Source organism: Galeopterus variegatus, unplaced genomic scaffold (genome assembly GCF_000696425.1).
Source record: "Galeopterus variegatus unplaced genomic scaffold, G_variegatus-3.0.2 Scaffold16721, whole genome shotgun sequence".
In the NCBI taxonomy this organism is placed as follows: Eukaryota; Metazoa; Chordata; class Mammalia; order Dermoptera; family Cynocephalidae; genus Galeopterus; species Galeopterus variegatus.
Window position 1 is genome coordinate 1 of NW_007742832.1, and position 20546 is coordinate 20546.

The following is a 20546-nucleotide window of genomic DNA, read 5'->3' on the forward strand; positions in this document are numbered from 1 at the left end:
GTGAGGGGGGGGGTGGGGGGGGGGGGGGGGGGGGGGGGGGGGGGGCGGGGGGGGCAGTTGGGCGGGGGGGGGGGGGGGGGGGGTGAACTAGATATCTTCTAGAATCTTATCTAGCTCTTGACTTCTTATGAGCCTGAGATTCCTAACATGGATGAAATAAATTTTCTGCTCCAGACACCTGTCTGAGGTTGGTGCTGCTGGTGGACAATTGACTGGCAGGTTGAGCAATAACAAGATGTACTCAGTTTCTCAGTAAAGACTGATGGTCTTGAGGACAAACTCTGAGGAGATATACAGGAGGGCTTTTGGGGCCAGAGGCAAGAAAGCGTCCTTACATTCTGATGGCAGCAGCAAAAGCCAGAGATGGTCTTGCCACTCTGGGGGAGGTGAGCTGAGGATGGTGATGATGACTACAGTGACTTTACCTCCCAGGGGAAGCCAGGCCAAGGCCATCGAGGTCGCGCTGCAGGCCACACAGCATATCTGGCAACACATTGAGTGACTACTGTTCACATGGTAGAAATCGTACACATATATGTACATTATATCTACAGTTTTAATGTTTATTATGGCAGTTTCCCAGCAGGTGGTAAAGCGTCTTGAGGAAGGGGTGCCTTTTTCTAATTAGCAAGAGCACTGTCTGGGCCAGCTGCAGCCCAAGTCTAGCACCGTGGAGCTTCATGCTGCAGATAGGACAACAGAACAAAGCCAAGATCTCTTCAGAAGGTTCAGCCCTTCCTGATATCCCCCAGACTGGCCAAATTTAAAATAAACAAACAAAAAGTGACCTAAGAATCTTTCTTTCTAAAATGTGCATTATGTAGTAGATTTACCTGCAAATTATCATCAGTTATTTAAGCATTTATAGCTTCATGCTCCAGACTCCAGCAGTCCTGCCCTCAGTTTGAGAAACTGAAAAAACTGCAAATTTGCATGCAACCAAACAAGCCATTATCAGTCCCAGGGGAGAGAGGCACTGGGTTTTGTTGGCATAACAAGGAAACATTCATCCCCTAGGTATAAGTAACATGACCTGGCTATCAGAATGAGCTGACTCTGTGGAAAGACAGAAAGCTCCAAAGAAGTGGAGGAATAGATTCCGGCGGCTATCAAAGAAAGTTCTCAGGTCAATGCCATCTCCCCCACACAGAACACTCTGCCACTCCGAATGGCCCTTGGAGCCACAGTGGCAAACACTGTAGATGATGCCCCATTTACCAGACCTGACTTCTGAACCCAGGAGCCCAGCGGGACTACAGGCTGAGAACAATTCAGAAGACCATGTTAATCACCTCCCAGGAGAGGAGTCATTGTGCTTCCCAGCCAGGGAGGGAGCCCCCCCCCCCCACCTTCATGGGCAAACACAATCCGATTGGCTGAGGACAGGCAGGTAAACAATCGAAACCAGGAGTTCCGAGTTGGAAGGAGTTTGTGCCTCTGGGAGGTCTGGCATGTTCGGGGCCTCAGCCCAACACTAAGAACTTGGTATATAATTTCTTAAGCTGCTCCCAGGACACTGGTTAGTAAGGAGTTTAATGCACCCAGGAAACAAAGTGAGTAGCGAGTACACAGCTGGAGCCACAAACAGGTGCCCTGGAGAGCCAGCGAGGTCCTCCTGCACTCCCCTCCCCCACCGCCAACATTTGTCTCCGGGAGACAAAGCACCCAGTCTCCCTCCTCAACCCGGCCTTGGTATCAGGTTCTCCACTTGAAAATCCTGTCTGCACCTCCCACTTCGTATGTGTAAATGAGACTATCCCTTTGCACTCTAAAGGAGAGGGGACATCTGCCAAGCACTTGCTCTGTGCTGGCCTGTGTTTGCAAAATAAAGTAAGACAAAATAAAATAAGCTCTCAAAGGCCTGTTTCCATGTTAGAGGTACATACATGGCCACACCTACCCCACCTCACCAACTGAGGCACCCCCCCGACTTAATTTCACCCCTGTCTAGTGTACATGGGGGACAGGAAAGGGAGAACCACCAGCCAACAACAGAACTGTTAAGTGTGGAAATAAAAGAAAGATTATAAAAATCCTTCTCCTCCTCACTGCACATAATACCATGAGTGTGCTCAGTTTGAAATTCATCTGGCTTAATAAGCAGCTCAAGAAGAAGAGTTGGCTCTGTCAGTCTGCCACTGTACCCACCTTCTGCGTGTCCCCAGAGGAGGTGTTGCATGTGCTGCTGGGAGGGGATGCCCGTTTGCACCGCTGTTCCCCACTGCTCAGGGCCCAGGAGTTGGCAAAGTCGTAGGGGTCCGAAGTCAAGGTCCCTGTGGAGCAAAGTTTTAGGAACGTGATGCTTCAGTTATGCCCATCCCAGGTGAAAACTCTAGGTCTGTTGTTACCCGAATCAAACTCCTCTTAGATTAGACAACAGGCATTCACGGTGGGGAGTACGCGTTGTACAGCACTCAGCGTAGCACCCCAGGACACAGGCATGGGGGCGCAGCAATGTCAGGTGGGTGATGGGCAGCAGGACGGGTGAGAGGTGATGAGGTCGATGCCTCTCTCCCTCTGTGCAGAGCCTTTTCCTCCCCCTATTGCCTCTACTGTCCCCATTCAGTCTTCCAGTGGTAGCTCAAGACCACTTCCACCAGGGAGCCTTTCTGAGCCAGCTCCGTGCCACTCCCTCCTCCGCCCCCAGCCCCTCCGGTGAGCCCCTTCTCTATGCTCCTGCAGCACCCTGGGCTTCCCTCTACCAAATCTCTCATCACCTTAGGGCTGGAATTCTTTTTACTTATATTCATCCCCATTCAACTTTGACCCCCTTAATTAAGGGCACAGGCTCTGTCTCTTATCTCTAGATTCTAATCTAGTGGATTGTAGATGCTCAAAATATTTTTGCAAAACGAAGGTAAGGATGTGAGTGGAACCTAAGCCCCCAAGTCACTGCAGCCTCCGGGCTGTCGTGGCCTCTGTGCTCTAACACGTACAGCATTCACGCTACTGCCGCTACCCACACGGACTGGGAGGGCCTCAGGGGCCAAGGTGGCCTGGTACAAAGCAACTGCCTAATAACACTGCTGCCTTCATAGTACTGGGATGAATGGTCCTGTGCGTAGCCAGGCCTGGAGGAGTAAAGCATGTTTCAAGTTCAAATAATCCCCTAGAGAATAGGAAATAAACTATCCCTGGGAAAAGAAAAGAAAAGTGAGGCCTCAGAAGTATAGTCAGTTAGCATCTGGGGTTGCATAAGCAGAAAAAATGCCCCACCTCCCCCCAAGACATATTTACTTCCTAATTCCTGGAATCTGTACATATTTTTTATATGGCAAAGGATGAAATTAAGCTGAGGATCTTGAGAAGAAGCGCTGCTCTTGGATTACCTGGCTGGGTCCCAAATGCAATAACACATATTTTTGTAAGAGATAGGTGGAGGGCAATCAGATGAAGACATACATAGAGGAAAAGGCCATGTGAAGACAGAGGCAGCGATTGGGACATTGTAGCCACAAGTCAGGGGACACCTGCAGAAGCTACGAGAGACAAGGAGCAGATTCTCCCCCAGAGCTTCCGGAGTGAGCGTGGCCCTGCCAACACCTGCTTTTCAGACTTCTGACCTCCAAAATTGTAAGAGAATACATTTCTGTTGTTTTAAGCCACTAAGTCTGTGGAAATTTGGGAGCCACAAAAAACTAACACGTGGGAGAAGCCAAAGGGAAGGAAACAATTGGGGGAGGGGGGCACCTAACTTGGCAATGAGGATACTTGAATCTGTGGAGTGCCTGCTGTGTGCCTGTCATTGTGACAAACACTCTCTGGATACTGTCACTCCACCCCATAGGCTGGGACACTTCCTAACAAACCATAGTGAGGACGAGCAGAGAAGAGCTTTGCATTGAGTGGGGAAAGGTCTTTCCTTCTCTCCGTGTGATCTGGGCTGGTCCTATCATCTCATTGTGCCCAGTTCCTCACTTATAAATGAGAGGCTAGACCAGGTGGCCTCTGAGATCCTTTCCAGCCCTGACCTTCTATGAAGCAAACTTTTTTGGGCTAAATCTGAAATGAGACATAAGACTGTCCAGTAGATGGGATTATAAATATTCTTGCTCAGAGAAAGCTCTGAGAGGCAGAGTGAAAGCCAAGCTGGGCAGCCTCCCAGGAGTCAGGGAGAAAGGTTAACTAGGGACAAATACCGCTGAGTCTTTACCAACCACGGAGAACTAAACCCCCAGTCCTCTGAGGATGATTCCCACAGTATCACCAGAGCCCTAACTTCTCGCCAGCAAACACCACCTTCTTCCTCATAGCATAGATCCCATTTTTAGTTTTTTAAACCTTAAAGCCTAGAACAAGAAAGAGAGAGATTCTAGGTCTGGAACTTCCATTTCTAGCAATATGGCAATTAGAAAAATCTGAAAACTGTGCCACTACTATAGACAAATGTCCTATTGAATTCATGGCTGATCTCACAAAAACAGTAAAGGGAACTCCAAGAGACGAAAAGGAGGAGGAAGGGAAGAAGGATGAGGGGAAGACTAAGGAGAGAAAATTGAAAAGAGAACTAGCAACTGTGATGATGTTCTGGCTACAGAGTGCTACAGTGAGGGCAGTAATCTTGCCAGCCCAAAGGCTTGGATTTTACAAACTCTGTAGAGATTAAAATGAGTCTTGGATCTGTAAGATGTGGGGAGGGAGACCTGAGACCACGGTGAAGCTAGGACCCTTGAAGGACTATACCTTTCATGAGAAAGTTGACAAGATAAAATCCACCCTGAGAGGGCCGGCCCGGTGGCGCACTGCTACAGTGCGCTGCTTGAGAGCGCAGCGCCGCTCCCGCCGAGGGTTTGGATCCCACATACAGACCGGCCGCTCACTGGCTGAGCGAGGTGCAGGCGCGACACTGAGGGTTGCGATCCGTTGCCGGACACGAAAAAAGACAAAAAGGAAACAAAAATCCACCCTGAGAAACAGGGAAGTTAGAAAGTTTGTTTCCTTGCTCTGGGCTCTAGATAGGAGGGGAAGAAAGTCTCCTCTGAAGATTTGTAGCTGTAGGAAAACCCTCATCTAGATTTGAGATTCTGATTTATACTTTTTGTAAGATTCATTAACTCCATTTTAAAAATTAACATAAAACCCTTCTAAAGATGAGCTCACAATCCAAAATTATAAACGATAGGAAACAATCCACTATAAGCAAGAGTCAGCAGACACAAAAATAGCATGATTAGAGCTCCAAAAACTTCAAATAATTGAATCTTTGTATAGAGATTATAAAACAAATATATCTAAAATTATTGCTATAAAGAAGTAATTGAAATTTGATAAAAGAACAAAACAAGAAGAAAAATAAGAGTAGAAAAAGAACCAGATTTATCTTCTAAAATTACAAATATAGTCGATGAAATAAAAAGAAATCTCAATTGAAGTATTAGACATCTTCTGCAAATTAACAGAGTTGAGAGAGAATTAGTGAACTAGAAGATGTATCTCAGTAGTGATGTGCTGATAAGCCAGCTCTTCAGGAAAAAATAAAGCCCTCATATGCATCATGTATTAATTTCTTTAGTGTACATACTCTCACCATAGCCACCTTTAAGCTACCAACATGATGTTACTCAATGCAAAGCTGGGAAGAGATGCACAGAATTGGTTCTCACCAACCAGCATGAGCACACCACTTGATCTAAGCAACTTGCCCAAAAAGCAACACAGAGGGGTAAAGAGATAGAAAAATGCAACTAAGGCAAAGAGGAAAAAAAGATGAAATGAAAGTATTCAACATATGTCTAATAGTTCCAGAAGGGAAAAGAGTGACTGAAATTTTTCTAAATCTGAGGAAAGACAGGAGATATCTGAATCACAATAAGTCCCAAGCAAGACAATAAAAATAAAACCCATATCTGGACACAGTACAGTAAAATTTCAGAATACCAAAAACAAAAAGATAACATATGCACAAAGATAAAGACATATTATCTGTAAAGAAATAACAGTTAGACTAACAACATACTTCTCAACAGCAGCAGTGGAATACCATCCTCAAAGCACTGTGAGAAATGACTGTCATCCTAGAATTCTGTACCCAGCTAAAGTATCATAGAAGAATGAGGGAGCATTTGTCTCAGCTATCACTACCAGGCCCTGAATGAAGGAACTACTAAAGGTTGTTTTATAGAAAAATGGAGGGCCAGCCTGGTGGCACACTGGAGAGTGCGCCGCTTGGGAGCACGGCGGCGCTCCCGCCGAGGGTTCGGATCCCATGTGGAGACCAGTTCCCGCTCACTGGCTGAGTGCGGTGCGGGCGCAACACCGAGGGTTGCGATCCCGTTGCCGGTCCCCGGTGCAGGCGCGACACTGAGGGTTGCGATCCTGTTACCGGTCAGTAAACAAGGAAAAAAAAAAAAAAAGAAAGAAAAATGGAAATTGAACCCAAAAGAAAGGAGAAATTATGAGCAAGGAATCTATTAAACACGAAGGCATATCTAGGCAAGCACTGATTGTGTAAAGCTATAATAATAATGCCAAATTTAGTGGTTTATTCAAACAAGGTAGGGAAGGCAGTGAGGGTAGCAGGGAAAGAAGTGGCATAGAACAAGCAGTGATGGTAGAAAGCACAAGACAAGATGGTAAGATTAAACCCAAAGATATCAAAAACACGTTTAATACAAAATGAATGAAGAGAGGCAAAACTCTACAAGAAGAAGACAGAAAAGATCATGATACATTAAAATAATAATAATGAAATATAATGAGATACCACTATACATCTATTAAAATTGTGATAATAAAAAATAAGCTGACAATACCAATGCTGGCAAGAATTCAGAGAAACTGAAATTTATACGTTGCCAGTGGAGATGCAAATGGCATAGCTACTTTGGAAAATAGTTTGGCAGCTTCTTATCAAATTAAACATGCACTTATCATAACACTCGGCAATCCCACTCCTAGATATTTACCCAGAGAAATTAAAACGTGTGTCTACACAAAAACCTATACATGAATACCACCTCACATGTATTAGGATGGCAACTATCAAAATAAAAAACAGAAAATAACAAGTGTTGGCAAGGATGTACAGAAATTGCCCTGATGGTAAGAATGTAAACTGGTATAGCTGCTGTGGAAAACAGTATGGTAGTTCCTGAAAAAATTAAAAATAAAATTGCCATATGATCCCACAATTCCACCTCTGGGTATACAGTCAAAAGAATTGAGAGCAGGGTCTTGAAAAGGTATTTGTACATGCATGTTTATAGCAGCATTATTCACTATAGCCTAAACATGGAAGCAACCCACGTGTCCATCGATCGATTAATGGGTAAGCAATGTGTGGTATGTACATGCAATGGAATGTTATTCAGCCTTAAAAAGAAAATATTTTTGACATATGTTAAACATGGATGAATCTTGAAGGCATTAGGCAAAGTGAAATAAGCCACTCACAAAAAGACAAACACTGTACACTTCCACTTACATGAGGTACCTAAGAGTAATCAGAATCATAGAGACAGAAAATAGCGTGATGGTTTCCAGGCGCTTGGAGAGGAGAATGGAAGTTATTGCTTAATAGGTATAGAGTTTCAGTTTTACGAGATGAAGAGTTCTGGAGATGGATGGTGGTGATGGCTGCACAACAATGTGGAAGTATTCAATACCACCGAACTATATATACATAAAAATGGTTAAGAGAGTAAATTTTACAATATGTGCATTACAGAACAATAAAAAACAGGGGGGAAAGTCTATACACATATGATTATAGTGGCTTTATTCATTGTTCACCAAAACTGGAAACAACGAAGTGTCCTTCAGCTGGGGAATGGATTACAAATTGTGTACCACTCCTCGGCAATAATAGAAACCAACTATTGACACATGCAACAACATGTATGAGTCTCTAATGCATTGTGTTAAATGAAAGAACCCAGGCTGAAAATACTCTAAATACTGTATGATCACATTTATGTGAGTTTGGGAAAAATCAAAACTATAGGGAAAAAGAAAAGAAAAGATCAGGCCAGCCCGTGGCTCACTCGGGAGAGTGTGGTGCTGATAACACCAAGGCCACGGGTTCGGATCCTATATAGGGATGGCCGGTTTGCTCACTGGCTGAGCGTGGTGCTGACAACACCAAGCCAAGGGTTAAGATCCCCTTACCTGTCATCTTTTAAAAAAAAAAAAGAAAAGAAAAGATCAGTGGCTACCAAGGGCGAACAGCTGGGGAAGGGTTCGACTACGAAGGGACACAAGGAATTTGGGGGGTGATGAAACTTCTATAGTTTGATTGTGGTAATTACATGACTCGATACTTTTGTGAAAACTCATAGAACTGCACACTGAATGAATTTTACTGTATTTAAATTATACCTCAGAAAATATGACTTTAAAAAAGTAATAAAATCTAGCTATGTGCTGCTTGTATGAGACTCATCTAAAACAAAACCGCACAGAAAGGTTAAAAGTATGGAAGCAAGCACTAATCAAAAGAAAGGTATAGAGTACCTATATTAATATTAGACAGATTTTAAGGCACTTTACAAATGATGAGAGTCGTTACATAATAGGGTTCAAAATATACAAAGCAAAACTTGAGAAGATTACAAGAAGAAATTGACAGATTCACCATCGTTATAGAAAAATTTAACAAAGCTCTTAGTGATGGTAGATGAAGCAGACAAAAAGCAGTAAACATACAGATTTAAAAACTTAGTTTAACACCAAACAGAGAATGCATTCTTTCTGAGCATACAGAGAACAACTGCAAAAAAATAAACATAGAACAATTGCAAAAAAAAAGAGAATAGTACTGCATCACAGTACCATAGACAAATGGATGTCAAAAAATTGCTAGGCCACAAGCAAGTCTCCACAAATTTCTAATTTAATTTAGATAGTAATTTAGTTAAAAGAAAGTAACTTTAAGATTCTAAACATTTGCAAATTTTAAACACACTATAGGTTAAGAAAGAACTCAAAATGGAAATTAGGGGCTGGCCAGTTAGCTCAGTTGGTTAGCGCACAGTGCTGACGACACCAAGGTCAAGGGTTTGGATCCCTGTACTGGCTAGCTGCCAAAAATAAATAACTAAAATGGAAATTAGAAAATACATAGAACTAAATGAAAATGAAAATATGCTACATATCAAAATTTGCGTGGTGCAGCTAAAGTGGCATTTAGAGGAAAATGTATAGACTTAAGTGTATATATTGGACAACAAAAAGTTTGAAAAATCAGTGCTGGAGAAGACAAAAACAAACGATCTTTCTATTTTCCAACATGGCACAGTCCAATGAAAGGAACAGTCAACTAATCAGAGGCTAGGTGGGTCATAAGGAAGAAGGATAACTTAAGAACAAATGTTCAGCTTTTGCAAGGGAACATCACTGATTAAATGCTTATGTCATCAAAATATCAAAAGAAAATTAAAGATTAATAGTGGTTTTTACATTATCCATATTACCTTCTACTGCTCATGAATGCACACATAAACTGGTCTTTCTGGACAGTGGGGAGGACCACTCTTTATAGATTTCAGCCATGCCATGGGAGTGAGCTCAGGAGGCTCTCTACTCAAACCATCTACCATGTGTAAGTTGCTATGGGGAATTCAAAGTTGAACAAGGTCAGGTTTGAGACACTCCAAGATCTGGTTTGACCAGAGGTCTCAGCATTGCATAGAAATGCTAAAAGACAAGGTTCACAAGATAAATTGAGGTGAGGTCATGGAGAGGCTTAAATGCCAGGGGAGGTGTGTTAGTGAAGGTTTGTGAGCAGGAAAGCAAAAGGCATAACCACACTTCAGGGAAACAGCATCTCAGAAAACCTTACCTTCCTGGGTCATAAAATCATCTTCAGCAAAGATGTTAAAGTTGCCACACAGCCCACAGGTCTTGTTGAAGTATCTGTGTGACAGCAGGACTTGAAAGTTTCCACTGCCATCAATCCTGGCCACAAAGCCATAGGCCTCACTGGACAGCTTGTGGTGCCCAGCCTCAGTTTCTAGATACAGCCCTTTGGAAGCGTAGGGCATGGAGACTCTGGAAGGCAGAGGAATGGTTCAAAAGTGGGCTTCTTGTGCATTCCCTAGATGTCCCTCCACATGTCCCTCGCAACCCCGTGTTATAGCGTTTAGACCAGGTGCAAAGTGACTCCTAGAGCAGCAGCCGGGAAACCTGGCTCTCTCCCAGCCCTGCTGCTCGCTTCCTCTGGGCACATTACTTCCTCTCTCTGGGCCCCAGCTTCTTCATCTGAAAAATGTGGGGGTGGGGTGCGAGGGGATCCCCAGGTGCTTTCTAATTCAGACATTCTGGGCTTCTGGCTTACCTGTGGGCCCCCTGCATCACAGTACCATTGACAAACAAATGGATGTCAAAAAATTCCCCAAGATATACGGAGAGGCCCACTCTCTTGCCATTCTGGAAGTCCCCTGAAAAAGAAAAGAGTCCACAGTAGTCGTTACCCAAAAAATGAACAAATGTATTAATAATCATTATCTCTATAATCTTATCTCAGTGGAAAACGCCTGAAAAAGACTTAACAAGTGAGTAGCAAAAATCTCCCTAAAATCTCATTTACTCATGCATCTTTCCATTCGTCTAAAAATATTTATTGCTGCCTTCTGAATACATAGCCCTCAGGTGGGCTTTCATATTTCACAAAAGAAACCTGTAAAAGCATGACCTCTTTCTTCTGGGAGTTTACAATCTATGTATAAAGGCAAGACAAGCACAGGGCAACTGAGTACATCATAAGGCAGCAAATCAAAGCGAGCGAACTACTGGTGGCAGGTGCTCTAGGACAGTGTTCTCTAAAATGCGATCTGTGTTGGGACAGCCCAGATCAGAACCCCTGGGCGGTTTGTTTACAAAGGAGATTCACGATCTCCATCCCAGTTTACTGAATGTGATTCTCCGGGAGAAGTTTAGAGATAGTATAGGAAAAGGGACGGAGGGGAGAGGGCAGGGGAGAGAGGAATTGACGAAGGGACACAAAAATCAACTACACTGTATACTGATAAATTAAAGTAAAAAGATTTTTAAAATAAAATTGTTCATTAAAAGTTTAAGAAAAGCAGACTATAAAAAGGCATATATGAAAATCACTATTCTTACTAAATTTATGTAAATAATCAGGTGAAGTTTAACGAGACTGAACCTATTTTGAAAACAAATTGGTCTTACTTTGATTATCTTTGGTTGAAATGAGGGTTATTGTAGGTAGAAATTAGGTTCTAGTAGATAATTATAGTGTAAAAATAAATATTTTAGTCCTGAAAAAAAAAAAATGGGAAAGTGCCTCACACAGGGCACGGAATTACGAAGGAAGGACTCAGTAAATGATCGATATTGCCATTAGAGATGTTTGAACAGCCACACACATGGTAAGATAGTCCCTGATGATGGCCTGGTTGCGAAGTGTGGGCAGAGAAGCGGAGATGGTGGCCGGCGGCACGGAAGACGGAAGACGGACGAGACCTTCTTCCCAGGGCCGCAGGGCTTCAGGGTCTCAGAGAAGCGCTTCTTGTGCTGCCCTTGGTATGCAAAGATGACTGATGGCCATGAGAGACGAAGGAGCCGGAAGGGACAATGTGGCCTCTGAGTCTCAAGCCTTGGGGACCAAGAAATCAATGGAAGTAGGGAAGACAGAGGGCAGCCAGTGAAGACAACAGCTCAAGTGTGGGCCCGGTGCCCTGGGGGTCCTGAAGGAAAGGGGCATGGCACCCAGCTGGGGAGGTTGGCCATAACGACGAGGAAGTAGATCTTCTCCTAGGAGGGTGGGGGACTGTGCGCTCTGGCGCCTCAGTGAAAAGGAGGCCAGGATGTCTGTGGAACCAAGCCCAGAAAGCTCGGTAAGGTCAGTTGATGTGACGCTGCTGCCACAGCCGGGGCCATGATAAAGGGAGCCAGCTGGGCAGAGGAGGAGTCCCCCAGCGGGGGTCTGAGCTGGACCGAGGTTGCTGGAGGACAATGGCCACCTGGTCCACACACACCCTCAAACATGCAAACACTCCTAACCCACAAGAACAAGCAGAAAATAGACGTGTTTCTGGGAGATTTGAGTGAGGGCTGTTCCTTGTAAATAACCGGCTCATTCTACGAATAGAGGCTTGGATGACATGCCGTTAGCAGCACAGCGACCACCAGGAAAGTCTCGCAGACCACCCACAGTCCACGAACTACGTTCTGCAGAGCTCCAGCCCCACACTGCGCGGGGGGGGGGAAAGGAGACACTAACCAAGCTAAAGGGGTGTGGTCGCGTCTGAGCTGGGAGCCTTGCCTGCTCTGCGTTTCCACAGCTTTTGCAGCAAGCAAATCTTTAGGAGTCAAACGAACTTTCTGACAGCCAGAAATCAGCCAAAGAAAAACCATTAGAACTGGAGAGATGGCTGACAGAGTAAGCAGAGTAAAACATTAATGGCAAAATGTGCTGTTGGGTATATGGATGTTGTATTCTTTCAACTTTTCCGTATGTTTAAGAATTTCCACAATAAAATGCTGAAAAAGCAAACAAATGCGACAGTCTGGCAACAACCTCCAGCTTCAGTCCCGCCTGGGAGCCTTCCAGGCCCCTCGGCACCTGCTAGGGGCCCAAGACCAAAGCCCTTCTTCAGTCCCTCCTGGGGCTCCACTCTGAGCACCACACACCAGCCTGGGATGAGCCAGTGTGACAGGGCACAGATGCACTGGACACCTCCTCACTGGACACCCACTGGAACAGGAGAGGCCCTCACTACTGGAGGGGTACAGATGAGCCCAAGAGGCCTTGGTCTCCATGTCCCTGTGACCAAAACACCTGTCTCCTCATCGGTGTGACCCTCCCCCCCATCCCCAGTCTCACAGGCAGCTCTGTCCTGCTTCACTGGGCAGCTCGGACAGCAGGTGGCTTCCCATCTGGAAACAGGAAAGGAATCCCATGGGCCTCTCCTCGCTGGCTCTCCCTCTCATGGGGATTCAGAAAGGGTGTCTGGGAACAGGTCGGTCAGGGAATGTGTGGCTGGAGGTGGGTAGGGAATGCTTCAAGGCAACCAGGCAGCTTGGGGTGAGCCAGGCCCCACAGCTGCGATCTACAGCCCTTCAAGCCTTTTGAGATGTATTATCACCTAACAATTCACTCATTCTACAAGAGTCCGGGCTGACTGAGCAGGTGCCACAGGAAAGCCCAAAGGTCACTATCACTGTAAGGCGGAAAAGTAGGGCCTGCAGGGCTGAACAAGCCGGGAATTCAGCAGAAGCGAAAATCAAACAAGAGGGAACCAGGAGAAAGGTGTGGGAGGTATGAGAGTCCCAGCCCTGCTCACGTAATGATGGAGGACCCGACCCATTCAGCTACCCAGGTGGCTGAAACTGGGGTAACTTGCCCATCCTCATGGAGCTAGAGAGTGATGGCAGAGGTGGTACTCAGGCCCTGGTGCTGTTTTAAGTATTTGAAGAGCTTGCTCTGGGTGGTTCTGGGAGATGTCAGCATTAGGAATTCGAGGAGGCAGGTGCTGAACAGCACCCCAGGGGCTGCCAGTCCGGGGAGGCAGGGCCAGCTGCCCCAGGATGCTCACCTACTGCAGGGACTTGGGATCCTGAAGTGGGTACTTAGGCCATGGTAACCATCACCACCCACCCGCCCACCAAAGACAAATTAAAATAGGAGTCTAGGGACGGGGGGGCTGGTGTTGTTACCTTCAGTGAGGACTGAACTGCTCCGAGCCTGTGGAATTCCCAACCCTGGACGGCTAAGGCGGCTGTAAGAGCAGTCAATCCACACCCAAGACAAGGGGCTGGCAAGGGAATTTTTGAAAGTGTGCCCAAGAGAAGTCTGCGATTTAGAGAAACATCCTATGGCAGTGGGGAAGATCTTGGAAATCATCTAGAACAAGTGGTTCTTACACTTTTTTTGCCAGAAAGCATAGTAAGAACAATTTATTTCATGACCCAAAATACACATACCCCCACACACACTTCACATAATATTTACTCTTACCATGTGCGATGCACGCTGATATTTTCCAAGGTTTTCCATTCTCTTGTACTTAATCTTTTTAAATGCTGGTTACAACCATTAAATTAATTTTAGGACCCATGGCTGATGACTCAGTTTGAAAATCACTGATCTAGACTGACTCCATTTTACAGATGGAGAAACTGAGGCCTAAGTTTACAACAGGATTTCTCCATCTCACCACTATTGACATTGGGGCCAGATACCTCTTTGTTGTGGGGACCACCCTGTGCATGGTGGGGTGATCAGCAGCATCCTGGCCTCTATCCACTAGATGCCCCAGCCCTCAGTTGTGACAATCCCGAATGTCTCCAGACACTGCCACACGTCCCCTGGGGGAAAATTACCCTGACTGAGAACTGTTGGTTTAACCTGTGTTGGGGTGCAGAAAACTATTCCCCAAAATATGATACTATGGCATGTTCAGTGCTTTGAAAATTAAACAGCCTCAGAAATAAGCCTTAGAATCAAGGTCCCTCAAACCTTGTCTTGCTTCCCTCACCCCAAGCACAGAGGGACTTTCTCTGGAATGGCCTTATCTGACTAGGAAAGCTTCTTTCCAAAAGAGATGCAATTGTCTTAAGATCCCCACCTTGGAATCTCATCAGATAACCAGGAAAGACAACCCCCTTACCCCTACAAGGGTCTGGAGGGACTGTGAGGTCACCACCCCTGAACAGACCATTTCACAAGATAATATCTGCCTCTCAGTCTCATTCAAACTGTCCCTCAGAAGAGTGGTCTACACTCCCCATCTCGCCTCCAGGAGGTACTGGGTACAATCTCCTGTACCCCCTGGGTTATAGGGCAATCACTCTCCTGAGATTCCCCCACTCCCTCCCAGCAAGTTAAAATAATAAAATTTGTTATGCCTCTTCTTCGCGTGAATCTGAATTGGTCAGTGGGCTTTAGTGAACCTTCAGGGGTGAAGAGGAAGCTTTCCCGTGGCCCCTACAACTGTTAACATGGAGCAGAACCACACACAGGTTTTCTGGCTCCAGACCCACACCTCCTTTTGCAACACAGGGCTGCCTAATGGGTTATCTGAGAGCTCTGGATTCGGCTAACCACTAAGGCAGGGGAGAACGCTAAACCAGCCTTGTAGTGTTTGCTTCGGTCCCTCGCTGCCGAAGTCGGGGATCAGGTGATGGGCAGCCATTAGGAAACTCAGCCACTGGAAACTGCCAGTCAGCCCAGGAAGGACGCCCACACTCACAGGCCTCCAGGTTAGCACTTCCTACAAGTGCTACGAAGAGAGGGGCTGGGGTCTCCCCAACAGGTGAGACAAACCAGCAAATCTCTCCCCAGGCTCCCCAAAACCCTTGAACTCACAGATGGAGGCACTGAGGCAGGGAGGGAGCCCCCACGCTGTGTGCTGGAGTGAGGGGCATCCTGCTGGGAGCTGCGCCTTGAGTCAGACGCAGGCTAAGCTGCGTTTGTAACGAACACGCCACCCTCCACAGCTGTGACTCTGGTGCAGGTGTTCCTTCATCCTGAGGAACAATGACCTGGTCTGACCAGCCATTTTACCGACACGGAAACCGAGGCTCCCTCTGGGGAAGTGACTCAGCAGGTTGTTGGTTGTTCATGGCTCTCTCGGGGTTGGTTTGGGAGCCAGATGCTGCGGCCATGGCTTGGGAAGAGCAGTCTCTACACAGGAGGAGGAACCGCAACTCCCACGGTCTCTCTCTGCCCCGTGCTGACTAGCTAGGGGACCTGTAGCCCTGGCCTCCGGCCCTGAAGCCCACCTGACCTGGAGCCACAATCACGGAAAGAGGCTTCCCCTGTTCACCAGATGGTCCCTCGTGCACAGACATAATCACTTTAGCCAGGATGTGACCGAGGTGCCCGGGCACTCGGAGAGGAATGTAAATTTGCCATTTAGAAGAGCAAACAGGATGTCGTTGGAGAGCAGTGGAACAGAAGGTGATCATTGCCTGTGAACTGGAACTGCGGGGACCGTGTTCTGGGCTCCCTGGCCCTGACCCTGGGACCTCTGGCCCCCTGAAGCAGCAGTGCCAGCCCACGCTCCTCGGATGACGCCAACGAAACCAACCTACGTTAAAGTCTGTTTGATCCGTAGCCTGGTTTAGGCCGATAACCTCCCAGAAAATTGACACTTAACATGGGCAAGTTGTCTTAAGAAAGTAATAATGAGCCAGTGGGGAATCCCACTGAGATGTGTTGAGTACAGAGGCCTGCCGCAGCCCCTCAAATTCCTCCCGACTGCTAATACCCAGAAAATGGTGGCCAGAGAGCCCAGGCCTCCTGTGCAGACCCGTGTGCATGGGGCGGCGGGGGTGCATGTTGGCATTACCCTGACCTCGCAGGAACGCCCCGAGTGCCCCATGCCTGCCACGTGCACATCCAGCGAGAGAACGTCCTCTGTTAAGCTGGCTGCTTTCAAGAACTCAGGTTTGGATAACACCTCACACTTTCAAATAATTGATCTCCCTTGATCCTCACGGTATCTCCATTTTATTTTTTATTTTTATTTTTTTTTCTTTTTGTCTTTTTTCGTGACCGGCAACAGGTCGCAACCCTCAGTGTCGCGCCCGTACCGGACCGGGACCGGCAACGGGATCGCAACCCTGGGTGTTGCTCCCGCCCCTCGCTCAGCCAGTGAGCGGCCGGTCTGTATGTGGGATCCGAACCCTCGGCGGGAGCGCCACCGCGCTTCCCAAGCAGCGCACTATAGCAGTGTGCCACTGGGCCGGCCCGGTATCTCCATTTTAAAGATGAGGAAATGGAGGCTGAGGGAGACTGTGCCACTTCCCTAGGGACACTCAGTGAAGAGGGACAGTGGGGCCAGGAGCGCAGGGCTTCTGACTCCAACCACGGCTCTTCCTGTGCTCCCGTTTCGTGCTTGGGCAGGGCCCTACGTCCTGCAGGACGGAAGCCAGTCAGCACGAGATGATGATCCCAGCGCTGGACAGGGCAGGGTGGTCAGGGGGGGCTTCCTGGAGGAGGTGACGGTGACAGCACAGAGGCACCGGCACAGCCTGGGTTTCCCTGACTGTGAGAACTACCCTTAAGTAGGGTGAGGTCCGCGGTTGTGCTTGAGTAGGGGGAAGGGGGCTTTTCCAACATGCTGGCTTGGCTCCCGGAACCCAGACTGTGAACTCTGTGCCTGGTGCTAAGATTTCATTAAGTATCATCTGCAAACCTGTCTCTGGGGTAGGGAGTCCTCAGCAGAACTGAGCTAAAACAGGTGGTGGAATCAAGACAGCAGCCACCTCCCGGGCACCACAACGTCTCCACAGGACCCCTCCCTGGAAATGCCACTGAAGCTCAAAGCTGGGGGGAGGGGATGTCATTATTTCTTCTGTCAAAATCTTCCTCCTGTCACTCCTAACCCTCCATTCCCGCTGACACCCCCAGAGCCATCTCAGGAAGGGGTTCTATCACATCTCTACTACAATTTTTAAATCCACTTAAAATGAACACTGGGGCCGTCTGAGATGGGAAGGCCTGAGCTTTCTGTTTCCCTGGGGGTGAGAGTGGGGCTTTTTCTCTCCAGCTGCCCTCCTATGTCCCTCCCCAGCTGCCTCTGAAGCAAGGTGGAACCCCCACAGGATGGGGGCTCAGGATGGCTTCCTCGATTGTCACACTCTGGGGACATCTCTGGCCCTTTTCACCTCCTGCCTGGTTACCATGGCCAAGGCCACCCTGCCTCGTACCTCCCTCCCGACCCTTCCCTGCTGCCAGGGACTCTTCGTGGTTCCTCACAGCCTGCTGAATTGAGACGAACCTCCCAGCCGACTGCAGGCCCCACACTGCAGCCTCGCCCCGTGGCCCAGCCTTACACCCCCCATGCCCCAGCCTGTGCTTCTCAAAGTTTGGCTCCCAGTCCAGCAGCAGCAGCCAGGAAATTGTTAGCGATGAAACTTCTAGAACTCTGGGGGTAAAGCCCAGCAATCTGTTTGTACCTGGCCCTCCAGGTGGTCCTGATGTGTGCTGGAGTTTGGTGACGATGGCTCCAGCCACACTAATCTCCCCACTGGCCCCAGGAAATGAGCCCATGCCCCTTCCAGACTCTTCTTGTTCATGCTGTCCCCACTGCATGGGGCACCCTCAACTGTCCTCTCCACCCAACCAAAATGTGTTCACCGAGGCTTCTCACATGCCACTCGCTCATGTAAACACCTCCTGCGGCACAGAAGAGCACTGTGCTCATGCGTCCTCTCCCAGTCAGTGTTGACAGGGACCCCGGCGAGCTAAGCACCGGAAACAAAGGTGAGCAAGGCATGGTCCTCACCCTGGAGGGTCACAGAGGAGCAGGGACACTGGCATTACACTGGAGTCATACTGTGGCCGGTGTTCCAGCAGAGGCAGGGCAGGGACAAAGGGGAAGGAGAAGGGGACACTCATCGCTGTGGCCGACTGTCTTCTCACTGAGCCCCCATACAGACCCTGGCCCTGGGCATTGATCCCTGTCGACTGATGGGAGTAATGACCCCAAGAGCCGTACAGCCTGTATCTTGTGTAGGGGTCTGTGTGGTGCCAAAGACCCTCCCTGAGTCAGGCTCTCCTGAGCCCTCTTCAGGACCTGGTCCCAACCTTGGGCTCTGTCCTTGGCCTGCACGATCCAGCTTTAGCAAACCCCACCCACGATACCTGATCACCCTGGCCTGCCTTCAGCAAGAATCCTCCCGACTTGGTTGAGCCAGAGGCCCCCTCACCCCTGCTGTTTCCTCCCAGCAGTTTTCCATCGCGGACCCCCACCCTGCTCCCTGGCTCCACACCCCCATTTTACTTGCAGTTTTCAGAGTTCGCCCAATCTCTCTCCCCTACTGCAAAGCTGCCATTGCAGTAGACCCTGTTGAATAAAGTCTTCCTCACCAGCTTTAACAAGCGTCACGAACATCTTTTCTTTAACAATGCAAGTCTGTCCACTGCCATCTCCCCGCCCCAAGGCTGAGGACCCCGCCTCTGCTAGGCTTTGCAGCAACCCTCCCGCGCATAGCACACAAGCTGATGAACTCCTAGGGCGTGGAGGTCACCAAACTGAGATTGTCTGTCACTGCCTCCAGCCCCACCCAGCCTTAAAAAGTGCCCTCTCTCCTCAAGCAGAGGAACTTTCCTTCAACCTGAGAGGCTCAGAATCAAAATCCAGCTCCTTCTTTTAGTATCCGTCAGGCCTTGGGGGGATTATACAACCACCTTGGGCCCTGGTTCTTCATGGGTAAGACCGGGTGACTGTACGTCTACATCCCAGAGCTGCTGGGGGACGTAGAGATAACATGGGCACAGTACCAGCACTTTTCCAGGAACACAGCTAGATACTTTGCATGCCGCAGCCACCAGGAAGACAACGAAGATTCTTCCCTTCTGCAAGGAGCATCTCATGTCCCAAAGAACCTTCTAGTCCCTCACTTCTCTTGATGTTTCTTTGCTCCCAGAATGTTGCCTGGACCCAGAGCAATGGGCAGAACCACCAAAGAAGTATAAAGACTCTCCGCATCCCACCAGGCTCCCCTGGAGACAGACCCAGGGGAAGCCAAGGGATGCCACATGTCACATACGATCGTCCCCCTGCCCCCCCCCACACACACACACACGCTCAGTAGTGTGTGGTGATCTCCGAGCTCAGGCACTGTCGCGTGAGTAGGAACTCTCCCCACACACGAGGCCGAGTGCAGCCGGCCCCTCTCTGAATCCCTCCCATCGGTGCCAGGACTCACCAAGAATGGAGAAGGTATGTTTCTGGCAGTCCCCCGCCAGGAGGTAACTGCAGCATCCTGCAAAGCTGTACATGCTCTCATCAAAGGTGCTGATGAAGTCACCTCCGAAGAGGCTGCATCTGGCCATCGAGGACCTGCTGCGAGTCCCTTCTGAGCAAAGGATCCCTGGAGAAAGAGGCCACGGGTGAGCATGACTGGGACCACCAACCCAAACCTCTCTGGCTTCACAGAAATGAGGCTGCACCTGATAGAAATCGGGCTCCGGGGAGGTACTTCCCACCCCGAATGAGACTAAACTGCTGCTTTCCACCCCCGAGTATGACTCAGGAGTCATAGCAGTAATGGAGGAACAGTTTTTCAGGGAATCTATTCTTTTTAATGACATTTACTTACTGATTTAAAATGTAATAATGCTCATTACAGAAAACATGGCGAATACAGAATGAAACACAAAGAAGTTAAAATCATCTGTAACTCAACATTCAGTGATAACTACAGTTAACATTTCAGTGATTATGCTTACACTTTATTTTCCAGCATATGTACAGTTGTAGGTTTTTTACGAAAATCATCCTGTGCAAACTATTTATAACCTCTGCTTATTTCCTATTATATTGTAAAGCATTTGCCATACCATTGTATATACTTCCAAACATGATTTTTGCTGGCTGCATTATATTTTGCATCTAAATGAATATAGTTTAGCTCCCTGTTGTTAGGTTCTTAGCATTTTTCCACATTTTTTAATATTATAAGTAGATTGCAATGAGTATTAATACTTCATAGGTTAATATTTCATAGGTTAGAGTTAATGACTACTTCACAGGTAGTAAGTAGATTTATTTCTTAAAATGTAAATAGATAGGGCCGGCCCGGTGGCGCACTGCTACAGTGCACCGCTTGGGAGCGCAGTGGCGCTCCCG

At 47.8% G+C, this 20546-nt stretch overlaps 1 protein-coding gene across 1 annotated transcript; it reads right to left on the minus strand.

The window, feature by feature from the left end:
- Nucleotides 1-2127: 2127 nt before the first annotated feature.
- Nucleotides 2128-19788, minus strand: LOC103582558 (von Willebrand factor-like; the record flags this gene model as incomplete). Its single annotated transcript, XM_008564111.1, has 4 exons — nt 2128-2273; nt 9779-9987; nt 10274-10376; nt 19624-19788. Coding segments are annotated over 4 exons (623 nt in total), but the record flags the coding sequence as incomplete, so codon positions are not given.
- Between the last annotated feature and the right edge of the window lie 758 nt (nt 19789-20546).